The sequence below is a fragment of the Melitaea cinxia genome, chromosome 14 (genome assembly GCF_905220565.1).
Source record: "Melitaea cinxia chromosome 14, ilMelCinx1.1, whole genome shotgun sequence".
Taxonomy (NCBI): Eukaryota; Metazoa; Arthropoda; class Insecta; order Lepidoptera; family Nymphalidae; genus Melitaea; species Melitaea cinxia.
The window spans coordinates 8,947,191-8,963,146 of record NC_059407.1 but is presented as its reverse complement, the minus strand read 5'-3'; the positions used below and the strand labels follow the sequence as shown (position 1 = coordinate 8,963,146).

The following is a 15,956-nucleotide window of genomic DNA, read 5'->3' as shown; positions in this document are numbered from 1 at the left end:
ATCTTGACAACTTTGAAATTCGTAATACCATCGTAAAATAGTGAATTGAACAGAACCCAAACCCAAACCATAACTTAATAATGAAATAAAGTAAATGTGAATGTTGTCCTTTTTGTGCTTATTTTGTAAAACGATCAAATTTATGTGGTAGCTAAAAGAAACGAATAAACAGTTATCTAAACTAAACAAGTTGAAAAACTTATTTTGCTGTACGGTGTTATTACTTTTAACCAATATGATTAAATTTAAAATATTTTACTATGTCTCGATTTGTTTACTCGGGTTTTCTAACGAAGTTATGGGTGACAGTGAGACTTGGTACCCAGCAAGAGATAATTCAAATAATAAAGTTATACACGATGAAATGTTTTTCTGGAAAGCTTCAAGGTCGAAGAGAGATACTGTACAAAACATACCTAGTTCGAGCGAGTCTACTTTGCCAGACCATGTTACAAATTCAACTACATCGAAAACTACTTCTGAATCTCCAAATGTTGTATATGATGTAGGGCCTTCAAATTCTTCAATATTATCAGTAGTACCTATTAATGTTTCATCATCTGCTACTCCTAATGTATCTGACGTGAATCCATCAGATGCAGCTCCATTGCCTGGTAAAAGTTCAGCTGAAGATGAACACAACAGTTCTATGGCTATATTTTTTGTACTTTGTATATTAGCACTGGGCATACTTTTAATTCACCTTATGTTACAAACGGGCTTCTCATATCTGCCCGAGAGTGTCGTAATCGTGTTCCTGGGTGCATTAATTGGTATGATTATAAACCTTATGTCTATAAAAAATATTGCTAATTGGAGAAAGGAGGAAGCCTTTTCACCCACTGCATTCTTTTTAGTTTTATTACCACCCATAATTTTTGAATCTGGATACAATCTGCACAAAGGAAACTTCTTTCAAAATATTGGTTCAATCTTATTATTTGCTATTGTCGGGACTGCAATATCAGCATTTGTGATAGGTGCTGGTATTTATTTATTGGGTTTAGCTCAAGTAGTATATAAATTGAGTTTTGTTGAATCATTTGCCTTTGGATCTCTTATTTCTGCAGTGGATCCTGTAGCTACAGTTGCCATATTCCATGCTCTAGATGTCGATCCAGTTTTGAACATGTTAGTATTTGGGGAGAGCATACTTAATGATGCTGTTGCTATAGTTCTTACAACAGCCGTTCTAGATTCGAATGACCCACTGATGTCAACAACAGAAGCTATATTGTCTGCTATAAACCGTTTTTGGTTAATGTTTTTTGCTTCTGCTGGAATTGGAGTTCTGTTTGCACTTATAAGTGCACTTCTTTTAAAACATGTAGATCTTCGTAAGAATCCATCTCTAGAATTTGGTATGATGTTAGTGTTTACATATGCCCCCTATGTGTTAGCTGAAGGGATTCATTTATCTGGTAAGTAAATAAGACGTAAATTAATTTCATTATATTAATTGATAACAAAGTATATTTGTCTTATATTAAGATTTTTTAATATATATTTATATTTAGAAAAATATGTCACAAACATAAATATGTCATGAATTATAATTGTGGAGATATGCAGCCTATCTATTCTGATAATCTAATTATGACAGTCCTTGTCCATTAATAAATATGTTTATATCAGCAAAACAAAAAAATATTTATTTATTTATTTATATGTTCGTTCTATATATTGCACAATTCAGCCAAAACATCTGCAGATTTTTTTGGTGGTTTTTACAGTTGTGCTACTGGAGCTAATTCGGATTATTGTGTAAGATTTCTCAAAATATACATGATATAGATTCCTAGTTCTAAATTTCCACATTCAATGCATATATGTATAAATAATCATGCTTTGCTAGTTGGAAATGATGGGTTTATTGGCATAGTTGGCAGTGATTCTGTTATCTGTTCAAAAATTTTGGGTTAGATTCCCACTCCTATTGTAACCGGACTATATAATACCTATTTATTTATATATATTACCTTTATTATAAAAAAAATGTATATCAGTTGGGTGTGACACAGACACAGGTATTAAGTTGCCCTTAGGAATGAACCATGTGTCTGTTAAACATAGTTTGTTACTATTTTTTTTTTTGTATTTAACATACCAATTTGCTTTCAGGTATAATGGCAATATTATTTTGTGGAATAGTGATGTCACATTACACTCACTTTAATCTTTCGACTGTAACTCAAGTCACTATGCAACAAACTATGAGGACCCTTGCTTTTATTGCTGAAACCTGCGTCTTTGCATATTTGGGACTTGCTATATTTAGGTAATAATTGTGTTCAGACAAACGAAGAAAAACCGACTTCAATTATATCGACAAGTAATACAACGTAGCTAGACGAAAAAATAGTCAAGTAAATACGCATTATCAAAGATTACTCCAAAAGTTGTAATCAGATCTCAATGAAATTTAAATGTGACCACATGATGAAGATCGGCTTTCGATTAAATTAAAAATCATTAAAATCAGTACACCCAGCAAAAAGTTATGCGGATTTTCGAGAGTTACCCTCGAATTCTCTGGGATCCCATCATCAGATCCTGGTTACCTTATCATGATACCAAACTAGGGATATCTCCTTTCCAACAAAAAAAGAATTATTAAAATCGGTTCATAAATGACGGAGTTATCCCCGAACATACATAAAAAAAATATATATATACGGTCGATTTGAGTAACGTCCTCCTTTTTTTTAGTCGGTTAAAAATAATATTGCACTTGGTATATTTACACATTACATTACATCCTGATGATTACATTTATATCCTGAATTTTAAATTTTATTACAAGAATGTAATTTCTTGTTCCATATAGGAAAAAAAAACCGTTAAGAGCCATTTCACAATTTTACGCTCTGCAAATTTAGGTAAATTTGGTCGCATCGCGCGAGTCGTACGAGCCGCGCGATCTTTGTGCTAGTACGTATAGTGTGACAACCAAAAGACCATCGTGATCATTTTCTGATGTATAATAAAAATTATAACTATGGTATAAAATGTTTTTTACATAATTAATTTGTTAAAAATTTCAAGTATGTTATATAACAACAGTCAATAAATTTAAAATAAAATTAAAAAAAATCAATTGTATGAAACAATTTTTTTAAATTGATTTAGTTTTTTCAGTTTACGAATGAATCTAATATTTACGATATGAATAAAAAAGCATTTAATGACATCGACACCGACAAACATATTAATTAACAAATAACAAGACAAACAGATTGAAATGCCTATTTGTATTGATAGTGTGAGAAAAGAAAATTAAATTATACATTTGTTTACAGAAATTATCATTATATTATTTTACAGTCATTTTCGTAATATGTTTATTTTATTTATATTTTATTATGAAAGTATCAAATGCGTTTTATCCGCTATAACAACAGGCGTTTGGCGCGTGTGAGCGAAAGAGACGGCTGCGCAGAATTTGGCGTGGACCTTACCTCTAAGAGCGCTAGCGCTCGACTGATTTACCGGGCTTGATGCGTGGCAATATATACTATCTTTTTATTATTTAATATAAAATGTATTAAAAATAATTACATCTTTTAATTATTTTTTTTGTATTCCTTAATGATGTAAGTTTACTTTGATGAAGATAGTTCGTTAAAATTTCTTAGTTTTCTAAGAGAAATATCGCTTTTACAATTGTACTTATTTGGAAAATATTCGTAACTTTAAATTTTTTTTATCGTTTAATAGAGATACAAATGGAATAAAAATCTATGATAGTGGACAACAAAATTATATTCCACATATTATGATATTTTTTTAAAATGGTTTCAACGTAGAGGTTATTGAAAAGTAGGACTTCAAAGTATACATTGCGACCGTTTACCCAGGGAGGAGGCTGATGAAAAGGTTAATAATTTTATACACATAATATAAATCAAAATTCTGATCTGACTATGGATTACAACAAAGGTTGCTCTATTATATTTCAAGAATATAAATTACATTATTGCATCCAACACTGAGATTAACGACGTCAAAATATTACAATTTCGCGGATTGTTACCGATTTTTGTGAAATGGCTCTTAAGTAAAGATAGGCTTCAATTGTTGTTTCCATTTAAGTGCTATTGTTTATTGGGCACTTTCTGTCAAGTTAAGTGAAGGGAAGTGTGTCATGTGATAGAAAAAGTCAATTTTACATCAAAATATTCAATAAAAGTCAATTTAAAAGTGATTGGTTTGAGTGTTGGTCTGTTAATAATTTTATTTTATTTCTGTAGTTTCAGGCACCGTGTTGAACCAGCATTAGTTGTTTGGAGTATTGTGCTATGTTTACTTGGAAGAGCAGCAAATATTTTTCCTCTTGCTTTACTATGCAATAAATTCAGAGAGCATAAAATTACCAAGAAAATGATGTTTATTATGTGGTTTAGTGGTATGTTTAATTTTAAGCAGTACTAGTAGCTAGTTTTCATTTTAGTTACTGGCTAGCCTCGCTTTTCAATATTTGTTATTTACTTTCTGCTTCTATTGATCGTAGTGTGATTTTAAATAGTCTTTAGTCTTCAATAAATAAGCTCTCATTACAGCCTATACAGTCCACTGCTGGACATAGGCCTCCACAAGTTTACGCCACAAATAACGTGAACTCATGTGTTTTGCCCATAGTCACCACGCTGGGCAGGCGGGTTGATGACCGCAGTACTGGCTTTGTCGCACCGAACATGCTGCTGCCCGTCTTCGGCCTGTGTATTTCAAAGCCAGCAGTTGGATGGTTATCCCGCCATCGGTCGGCTTTATAAGTTCCAAGGCGGTAGTGGAACTGTGTTATCCCTTAGTCGCCTCTTACGACACCCACGGGAAGAGAGGGGGTGGCTAAATTCTTTAGTGCCGTAGCCACACAGCACAATAAAAAAAAAAATAAGCTAACCAAACTGAAATAATACTTCAATTCAGACCAGCAGTTCCTGAAATTAGCATGTTAAACTTAAATAGTCTGCAGCTTTATCACTACATAGTATAAAACAGTCGCTTCCGTTGTATGTCTGTCCCTATGTTTGCTTGAATCTTCAAAACTACGTAACTGATTTTGATGCGGTTTTTTTTAATAGTTAGAGTGATTCAAGAGGAAGGTTTATATGTATAATACATTCATAATATAGTAGAGAAACGCTGATAATTTTAGAGGTTTCTAATGTGATATCGTAAATAATCACATTTTTTTTTGCGCTTACATTGCAAATACAGGCTGAACCCTATGAGAAAGATCAAAATAATGTACTACAGTTTTGTATGCCTTAAAAAGGCCTACAAAAAAGTCCGCGACGGTATCTGTCTATATCTTATGGATAACCCATAAAAACCATTTTTTACGAGAAAATGGAGAATCAGGGCTTATTAACGAAGCGATTTTAAGCAATACGACAAGAAAAAAACGCGTTTCGCCCTATAGAACATAATGATTAGTAGCGATCGCTCGCGTTTATCGGATCTCTCTCGTGAGGATTCCTAAAATTGGAGTGTCTGTTTGTAATATTAAAATAACCGCTTTTTGCTAAATGCATTTGGATGTATACACGGTACATATACCAAAATGACATTTTTTTTTTACAATTTTTGTCTGTCTGTTTGTTCTAGCTAATCTCTGAAACGGCTGGACCGATTTTGACGGAGTTTTCACTGGCAGATAGCTGATATAATAAGGAATAACTTAGGCTAATTTTATTTATTAACCGACTTCAAAAAAAAGAAGGAGATTACTCAATTCGACCGTATATATATATATAACAACGACTAAGGGATAACATAGTTCCACTAACATCTTGGAACTTGGAAAGCCGACCGATGGCGGGATAACCATGCAACTGCTGGCTTTCGATTAAATTAAAAAATCATTAAAATCGGTACACCCAGTAAAAAGTAATGCGGATTTTCGAGAGTTTCCCTCGATTTCTCCGGGATCCCATAATCAGATCTTAGTTTCCTTATCATGCTACCAAACTAGGAATATCTCCTTTCCAACATAAAAAGAATTATCAAAATTGGTTCACAAATCACGGAGTTATCCCGAAACATACATAAAAAGAATATCTCCTGCTCCTTTTTTTGAAGTCGGTTAAAAAACTAGGAAATGTTGAATATACTAAAGCCAAACTCCACCATCGAAATTTTAACCTTATAACCTTACCTAACATGTCATAATTTTTTGAAGTCATGATTACCTTACCATATACTTTCAATATAATTTAAGTAACACTATACCAAATTTTCAATCGATCTGACACATGGAAGGTAGTCAGATCCCCTCATCAACTAGAAAACAGTTGATGATTTTTAAACGGTTGATCAGGTCACGGTTACCTCACCATGTACTTTCAATATCTTTGAAGTAACACGGTACCAAATTTCGAATCGATTGGACATAAGGAAGTTAGTCAGATCCCCTAATCAACGAATCTTAAAAAGAATCATCAAACGGCTGAACAGATTTTTCATGAAATAATTCAGAACATGGCTAAGAACACTCGGGATAAAATTATCTATGACACAAAAAAAAAAAAACGAAAATCGGTTCATCCGTTTGGGAGCTACGATACCACAGTCAGATACAGAGACAGACACGTTAAACTTATAGCACGACTCTTTTTCCGTCGGGGGTTAAAAAAGAACTTAATAGAATAGGTACATATCTTTTGTTGTTGCAGCACACACTAATAATATGGCAATTTGTTCATAATTATACGTATAGTTTTAAGGTGTGAGTACAAACAAGAACTAAGTTAATTTTATAACCCATTAGCATATCGAAGGGTCAAATTTTTAACGTTGCGGGCTTAGATTTGAGCGTTGAGTGTTTTTCACATGGCCAAATATAATTATGACGCTCTTTAAACAATAAGCACTAAAGAAAACATGTTTGTATTGTCATGTTTGTGTTAAAGACATTCTGTAGTATATTTAGTATCAGCATTGCATCCATGCGAATCCGGGCCGGGTCGCTAGTAATATTAATATAGATTATGCCTTTAAATTCAAAACCTAATAAATGTAGTAGGTATTGCCTATTAATTATCTATGTATGATTTTTATTTTTTAGGATTAAGAGGTGCTATATCATACGCGTTATCTCTCCATCTGGATTTTTCTGATGAAACCCGGCATGTGATTATAACAACGACTCTTATAATTGTTTTATTTACTACTTTATTCTTTGGAGGTTCAACTATGCCTTTACTGAAATTTTTACGTGTAAGTATTTCCTAAATAATATTTCATAAGAGAGGTGCATTTCTTCTAATTGTTGTAAATGACATTTGATATATGTATATATTTTTTACAAATTTTCCTGTAGTTAGATATTTCAATGTGTTTAATTTTATTAAATTTATCTACAGGCTAATAAGAAAGTTAAACGGTCAAGGTCATTGCGCAAGCAGAAAGAAGTAAGCTTGTCAAAAACTAAAGAGTGGGGTCAAGCCATTGACTCTGAACATTTATCAGAAATTACTGAGGAAGAACTTGAGGTATACAATTATTTTAGTTTTTCTGGATTTATGTACCTAATTTGATTAGTGTCGTTTGGACCCTCAATATAACAATCTCTTAGATTTTATTCCGAAAAATCTTTTAAGTGAAAATGTGGAGGCCTATGTCCAGCAGTGGACTGCTATTAGGCTGAAATGATGATGATGATGAATAACATCAGCCATGAACTATATCCAGATGATAGTATGAAAATATTTGTTTGGTACCTTTTTAAAGTTAAATGTAGTTTTTTAATCACGAAATAATTCATTTAATTAATTCAAGGGTTGTATAATTTATTAGTTATACATATCTTTGCAGGTATAGATAGTTTTTTAAGTTCTTATTTAATAAGGACCTTTATAAATATTACTGTAGATATACATTAGAATGGATAAATTCATAATTAACCCATTAATTTTAGGTTAATTACTCTCATGCAACAAGGCTTAAAGGTTTTGTAAGGTTGGATATGAAGTATTTGACACCGTTTTTCACCAGAAGATTTACACATCAGGTAATAAATTGTAACACAAAAAACCCTCACTTTACCTGCTTTATTTTTTATACTTATTAGATTACTAGCTGCTGCCTGCGACGTCGTCTGCGTGAACGCTATACAGCACCAAACGATTATACCTTTTAAATAACATTCATTTACCCGTTTCTTCTTTACATTTAATATCTACAGAAAAATCTCATAGATAGCGCTGCTTTAAAATTGTCTTATATACTTATATTCATTTAATTATGTTTATCGGCTTAGTTACTGATATTGCGTGATTTTTATAGTGTGAAGCTAGCTTATATAGCATGATTATTAACATAATAACAACAACATTCAAATATGCGTCGTTAGATTACACGTTTTGATACGCATGATAATATGTAGCCTATAATTATGTTGATGCGACTTCTTAATAATATTCGTGCCAAATTTGAAGTAAATCCATGCGGTACTTTTTGAGTTTATCCCGGACATACATACAGACAAAAATTCTAAAAATTATATTTTTGGCTTCGGTATTGATTGTAGATCACATCCCAAGTATTCTTTTAAAAAAACATTCAATGTACAGTTTTGACTTTCCTACCATTTTATTATATGAGTGTTATATAATATATTTATTCACTCTCTCACTTTAGTCTATCATAGTCCACTGCTGGACATAGATAGGTCTCCCTAAGTTCTCGCCAAACAGCCCGATTTTCCGCAATCCTCAGCCAACCACTAAATCGTCGATCCAGCGGGCCGGATGGCGTCCCACAATTCGTTTGCGAACATGCGGTCTCCATTCCAGGACACGCTGGTGGCCAGTCCAGCGGCCATTGGTTCTGCGACACAGATGACCAGATCACTGCCACTGCTACTTTCGTTTTCTCGCGGATAGTCTCATTTCTAATCACACGTTAGAGTGTGCAGGGCTGGCTTCATTGCACCGAAGACGCTGCTGCCCGTCTTCGGCCTGAAACCAAGCAGTTGGATGGTTATCACGCCATCGGTCGGCTTTAACTGTTCCAAGATAGTAGTGGAACTGGACCTATGGTTACTAAATTCTATCCTGCCGTAACCACAAAAAATTATTTATAACTTACCTATCCGAAACCTTCCTAAACCTGCCCGAAGAGCTTAATTTAAGTAGTGAATTTAAACATGTCAAATAGAATAGACTATAATTGCCCTATTTGGCTGTCGTAATTATTATTATATGCTGTCAGTGATCGAATGATCGACCATTTCTCAGTTATTGTAACTCGATTTTAGTAGGCGATTCGTATCTAAGAATTCCAGTTGATTTAGTAGTGGGATCATTCGGAACCATTTATTTTGTTGTTATTGATAAATAAAAAATACTATTGTCAACTTCTTGTTCGTAATTTTGTAAACGTCTAAAATTAATAATATATGAATACAATTTCAGGAACTCAAAGACTGCAAGAGTCAAATGACAGACCTCACAAATCAATGGTACCAAGCTATCAGGATATCTAATGATCATGAAACAGACGAAGATGAGAGTTTGCAACCTAGCTCTCTTTCGAACTCTCACACAAGTCTCCAACGGGGCGTATAAATATAATTACAAAAAAGCATTTTAGTATGTTAATAGTTTAGGTAATGTGCAATATTTTAATATTTCACGTGTATATTTTATGTGCTTTTCATGTACTTTTAATGATATGTATATTTCTCATTCAAAAGGCAGGGCCTACATTAATTTATTAAAAAAACATTTAAAATGTAAAATTTTATTCTTAAATGTATGATAGATGTTTTATTTTAAGTTTTAATATTTATTATTATAAGTTAGCTTTTTTGACGCATAAATTTCATAGAAGTTATTAACAAATTTAAAAAAAAAAGCACCTGTATTAGTCAAGTCTATAAAACTTTTAATTAAGTATTTTTTAACGTATGAGTCTCTTTTTGTATCCTTATATAATTTCAATTCAAATTAAATACATAGTCTGATACAGCCGAAGAATCTTGAGGACTACTTTCTTCTACTTTGCTTCTTGTGAAAAATTAAATGTTAAGTTAACATTCATATAAGTATTATTCTAAAGTATTTTAAAAAGACGAAATAAATTTAAATATATTTTAGTTATATTCTTACTAGTGATATTTATATGAATTTAGTCAAAAACAGTGATTATTATTAAAATAATTTGCAAATTAGCCCATATATGTAAGGCTCCAAAGTAGTGCGGTATATTTGGGTTGTGTCATATTAAATAATTTTGTACTTAATAAATATTTGTTTATGTGATTTTAAACTTATCTTTATTTTGTATTTTACGCAATGTGTAACATTTTACAGTAATTTTAAGAATCAAAAGCATATCTGGTAACTTGTCAGTATTCTGTATATCTCATATATATCGCTGGCCCCGGGCAATAAAGCGGTATACGCCGGTTACACCCTTTTTAATGTTATTTAATTTTTGGCTTCTCTGAGTATCAATCTATCACTCTTATTTTTTTCAGTTTTTTTTATTAATATTTCGTTAGAATAAATGACAATAACCGTTTTATTGCATGGATAATTCTCTTACGACTAAGCTATGTATTATTGCATTACTCTAAGAAAAATAACACAAAAAACCGGTGAACATCTTTACACTAATTGTTAATGATCTTGCAATTAAAATAGTATCATCTATGAATTGTATTATACATTTTTTTAATTATTTCATTAAAAAATTATACGATTTGTTTTTAAAAAAATATTTTTAAAAGCTTAAATTGGTAAAAAAATAGCTTTCATTTGACATATTGAACGTCTGTTTTGGATCACTGTACACTGCACTATAAACAAATTAGCTTCTTTTATTTCTCCTGTAAAATTTGATTTTTGATATTACCGCTTTATTGCCCGGGGACAGCGATATGTTGCAGTCAAAACTCTTAACCAGTCAAAAGCACTATTAACTAGCAAAATCAGTCAGAAGTACTTTTGACCGTTTGCTTTAGTCAATAATACTTTTGACTAAAATAACAGTTAAAAGTACTTTTGCCCAATGGAGCTGGTTAAAAGTACTTTTGACTAAATGATTCCGTCAAAAGTGGTTTTGACTGGTTGTATCAGTCAAAACTCTTAAAATAATAATAATATTATAAAGTTATATATTAAAAAGTTAAGGTGGTCGATAAAAATAACGACAAACGCACATATAAACTTTTATATTAGATACTCAGTGGAGAACGTGCTGATATTAGAACAAAAATGAGTGACTACGAAAAGAAAGAAGGCTTTTTGCAAATAATTTTAGCGATGGAAGATATGAAAGATAGTCATTTCAATGTAATGACAAAAGAAAAATTTAAAAAGTTTGCAATGGATGTGGAAGACGCGAAATTTAATGAAAAGGAAACACCATTACAGTACAGTAGACTACAACGCATGTGGTATAAAAAAATTAGTTACAAACACAGAACCTGTCAAATATTTTTGCCGGCTGAGGAAATCTACGACATTATTGATGCTGCTCATATTTCTATAGGGCATGGTGGTCGCGATAGACTTAAGAATGAAACGGCAAAAAAGTACGCTAATGTTACAAAAGAAATCATTAATATATATTTATCAATGTGCGAAGTATGCCAAAGGAAGAAAAGCAAGAAAAGGATGGGTCAAGTTTAGAAACCGATCCTGCACACTGAAATGAACAACCGCTGCCAAGTCGATCTGATTGACATGCAGTCGCAAGAAGATCGTGGGCATAAATTTATTATGGTAATCCTGATGGATTATTTGACTAAATTTATTCACATGTAACGAGTTAATAGTGCTTTTGACTGACGCTTTTTTGCAGTTAAAAATACTTTTGACGGAGAGCGTCAGTCAAAAGTATTTTTAACCGCGAATTTGCAGTCAAAAGTACTAATAACCAATAATTTTCAGTCAAAACCACTTTTGACCAACTTGTCCAGTCAAAAGTACTTTTGACTGATTTCGCTAGTCAATAGTACTTTTGACTGGTTAAGAGTTCTGACTGCAACATATATACACATTATTTTGTTCTCCTAATGGAGTCTGATGGAGAATTAAAAATAAATTTACTTTGCTTTAAAATATATTTTTATACTATATTATTTTAATTTATTGACTTTGAAATAGATTTACTTACATGGTCAGAACAATAGTTTATTATTATATTATACATGTTATAGTATTAGTAACTAATATTTTGTTTTTGGTCTTACAAAAAAAATATTTTTTATACTTTAAGAGTATGATCGCATATGCAGTGTGATTTAAACTTGTAGCAAGTTGTCTATATAGGCCTATCTGTTGCTATCTGTGCCCCGTGGTTTATTTTTATGCATTAATTTGACGAAACTAAAATATTTTTAAACTGTACATCTCGGGCCTCGTTTCATTTGATATTAAATTATCTCCTATAAATAAAAAATATCCAGCGTTCAAATAAAATACTATAAAATCATCAAAACATGATGTCAGTCAAGTACAATTTTGTTCAAAAATAAATAGGTACTTGTGATGAATAACCTATTTATTTGGATAAAGATTTGTATCATGTCTATAAACTCACCTTCCAATAATTGTGTTTGATCGCAAACGAAAAAAAAAAAAACCGACTTCAATTACAACGACGAGTAATACAACGTAGGTCGACAAAACAATAGTCAAGTAACTACGCATTATCCAAGATTACTCAAAAAGTATTTATCAGATCTCAATAAAATTTATATGTGACCACATGACAAACACCAGCTTTCGATTAAATTAAAAATTATTAAAATCGGTACACCCAGTAAAAAGTTATTGCGGATTTCCAAGAGTTTCCCTCGATTTCTCCAGGATCCCATCATTAGATCCTGGTTTCCTTATCATGGTACTAAACTAGGGATATTTTCTTTCCAACAAAAAAAGAATTATCAAAATCGGTACACCCAGTAAAAAGTTATTGCGGATTTTCAAGAGTTTCCCTCGATTTCTCTGGAATCCCATCATCAGATCCTGGTTTCTTTATCATGGTACTAAACTAGGGATATCCCCTTTCCAACAAAAAAAGAATTATCAAAATCGGTACATCCAGTAGAAAGTTATGCGGTATAATATAACGTAGGTCGACGAAAAAAGCGTCAAGTAAAAACGCATTATTAGATATAACTCGAAAACTAGTTGTTAGATCTCAAATAAATTTAAATGGGACCAATTGACACACGCCACCTTTCGATTAAAACAAAATTTGTCGAAATCTCTCCACCCAGTCAAAAGTTCTGACGTAACATAGATAAAAATAAAAAATAAATACAGTCGAATTGAGAACCTCCTCCTTTTTTGGAAGTCGGTTAAAAAAAAAAGGTTTTAAGGAGTTATTTATTATAGACATATGCTGCCACGAACTTTTTTCTTTACAATTTTTAATGGCTGTCAATTACGTCATACGTAATTTTTGGCAAGCTTTAAACGTTTACGCAGTGCACGTTAATCTATGAAAAATAAATCTTTTTTTTTTTGTAACATTTCTTATTAATGCTCAGCTTCTATTAATTCCAGCAGTGCCTGAGTTGAGTGTGTTTAAACAAACAAATTTTTCAGTTATAATATTATTAGCATAGATTCCTATAGCTCACTGTATATTTGGAATTCAGTCGTACCATAGGTATAAAACTATAAATGATAAAAATCACATTTTGATTGGGATTAATAAAATACTTGCATGTCCTTCATGCAAGTCTTGTTATCCTGCCATCGGTCGGCTTTTTAGTTCCAAGGTAGTAATGGAACTGTGTTATCCCTTAGTTGCCTCTTATGACACTCACGAGAAGAGAGGGGGTGGCTATATTCTTTGATGCCGTAACCACACAGCATATGTTTATATTAATAAGCAATATTTTATTTAAATGTTGCCAAATAGTCCAAAATCCAAATGAACTGACTATTATATATATATTATATATACTGATTTAACTGAGGTAGGGCACAGCAGGAATTTCCTGCTCAAAATATGGAGCAGCCCGACTGGGGTAGTACCTCGACCTTACAGAAGGTCACAGCAAAATAATACAATTTTTCAAGCAGTATTGTGTTCCTGTTGGTGAGTAAGGTGACCAGAGCCCCTGGGGTTATTGGGGATTGGGCAACGCGCTTGCGATGCTTCTGGTGTTGCAGGTGTCTATAGGCTGCGGTAGTCGCTTACCATCAGGTGAGCCGTACGCTTGTTTGCCGACCTAGTGACATAAAAAAAAAAATGAACTTTCTACAAGTGATTTTTTATTTGTTATATATGCAAACCTTTCTATATTAAACTATGTAAGTTTTCAGTGTTTTAAGTTCCTAATATAGTTCTGCAAGGAATCTATGGTTTTTTAAATAATACCTTTTATAAATAATGGGGTTACGTACATAAAAGTAAAAAAAAAATCTGGCTTTACAAATAATTTTATTTTTTATATAGTGAATATTAGAAATTGAAGTTAATAATAAGTTTCAAGAGAGGGAACAATTAAACATTTTTATGTAAATTATTTTAGTCATTGCTTTTTTACCTTAAAAAAACATATATTTAACATAGTGGTTTTAAATGTCTTGTATTTGTAGTGATACATTTCCAATTTAAAGTGAATCTATCAAACCTGAAGAAATGGTACATTAAATAATAAATATAACAGGACCTATATAGAATAAGAGACTAATCTTCTTCATTTTCTAAGTTAATGTGACTTCCGAATTTCCCATACAAATGGGCTTTTAGTTCACTCATAAGAGATTTTAATTCTTCACATTTGCCTTCTAATTCATTTATGTCATTCTGTTTCTTTTGTTTATTTTCTTCTAACGATTTCTGAAAATAAATACACTATATTAAAACAAGTTCAAAATAAAATAGCAAAAATTATAATCACATCTTAAAAAGCATAAAACAACAAGCAATAAAAACCCAATTTAAGACCCATTTAGGGCCAATAGAAAAATTGTTAATTTTAATAATAGAAAAATAATATCAGATTAGAAATTATGTAATAAATATTTTTGGTAAAGAAATGTATTTTAGATATCCAGGTTTTATAAAAACTATATTAATAAATAATTGAGGGGTTGAATATTCACTAATGTGTCTTCGAGGCTTTGACATATGAAGACTTCTCCAACAAGGTAAGGAATTTTATCAGATTCATCAGCCAAACTTAATTCTTCTACAGCTTCTTCTAAGTTTTTCATATCATTTTGCTTAATCTTTAGTTCATCTTTAAGATCGTCGACTTTGGCGTTCAGTCGAGCAAATTTATTTATCTTTTGTTGATCTTCATAAGAAATGTGAACATCTGAATCCTAAAGACAATATAAAAGCATAAAATTACAGTTGTTTAAAAGTTGAATATTAATAAATCATTCTGATTTAAATACCGGCTGAAAAGTGCCTTTTCCGGAGTTTGCCATGTTTTATTTGTTTTTAAGTCTTTATCTTTCGTAATAAGCTAGTAAAGTAATGTTTTGTAACCAAAAGGTGTTATAAGTCAACCAAAAAGCCAACTATAACCTAACTTTTGAGTTTGACACACTTTGATAACTGTCAGTTTGTTGTCAATTATATTGGTTGCCTTCCACCTAAAGCCCACAGCGCCATCGACATCAACCGCTGAAATTGCCGTTCCACTAACGTAAAAAACGTCGCGGTCGTTGCAGGCGAATTTTATAAGTGTATTTTGGTTGTATTTTTGGTTTAGAAATCCCAATTTCAATGAAAAATAAATACTCGTGATATCTCATTACATTCCCATTCATTTGTGATATGTTTTTACATCCCTCCTTCTTGAGATATGTGCGATTTTTCTCCGAACTCCTCCCCTTTCGGACCTAACATAATTAATCGACGACCCCCAAGTCGTTGTTGCGCACAGATCGTAAAGTTGCATAATTAACTAGTTGATCTTTCCAATTTTGCCTTCCATTGGAATCAGAAGTTTCAGTACCGGCTTAATACTCAAT

General features: G+C 31.9%; 2 protein-coding genes across 2 annotated transcripts; one reads left to right on the top strand and one right to left on the bottom strand.

Annotated features, from left to right (window-relative positions):
- Positions 1-298: 298 nt before the first annotated feature.
- On the top strand, positions 299-9,759 carry LOC123659925 (sodium/hydrogen exchanger 8). Its single transcript, XM_045595088.1, has 7 exons — positions 299-1,421; positions 2,122-2,278; positions 4,251-4,405; positions 7,067-7,218; positions 7,365-7,493; positions 7,919-8,011; positions 9,417-9,759. The coding sequence occupies exons 1-7, from the start codon at positions 299-301 to the stop codon at positions 9,567-9,569; spliced, it is 1,962 nt and encodes a 653-aa protein (XP_045451044.1). The 3' UTR covers positions 9,570-9,759.
- A 4,630-nt stretch (positions 9,760-14,389) lies between these two features.
- Positions 14,390-15,533, bottom strand: LOC123659549 (probable prefoldin subunit 4). Its single transcript, XM_045594757.1, has 3 exons — positions 15,375-15,533; positions 15,078-15,299; positions 14,390-14,811 (listed from the first exon to the last, which is right to left on the bottom strand). The coding sequence occupies exons 1-3, from the start codon at positions 15,405-15,407 to the stop codon at positions 14,659-14,661; spliced, it is 408 nt and encodes a 135-aa protein (XP_045450713.1). The 5' UTR covers positions 15,408-15,533; the 3' UTR covers positions 14,390-14,658.
- Between the last annotated feature and the right edge of the window lie 423 nt (positions 15,534-15,956).

Bases quoted from the DNA above. Each gene is read 5' to 3' on its own strand.
- LOC123659549 (XM_045594757.1), bottom strand. From the start codon at position 15,407: ATGGCAAACTCCGGAAAAGGCACTTTTCAGCCG. The intron at 15,300-15,374 runs GTATTTAAATCA...TATTGTCTTTAG, and splicing joins GAAAAGGCACTTTTCAGCCG to GATTCAGATGTTCACATTTC. The intron at 14,812-15,077 runs GTGAATATTCAA...ATTTATTTTCAG, and splicing joins AAAGCCTCGAAGACACATTA to AAATCGTTAGAAGAAAATAA.
- LOC123659925 (XM_045595088.1), top strand. From the start codon at position 299: ATGGGTGACAGTGAGACTTGGTACCCAGCAAGAGATAATTCAAATAAT. The intron at 1,422-2,121 runs GTAAGTAAATAA...ATTTGCTTTCAG, and splicing joins TGAAGGGATTCATTTATCTG to GTATAATGGCAATATTATTT. The intron at 4,406-7,066 runs GTATGTTTAATT...TTTATTTTTTAG, and splicing joins GTTTATTATGTGGTTTAGTG to GATTAAGAGGTGCTATATCA.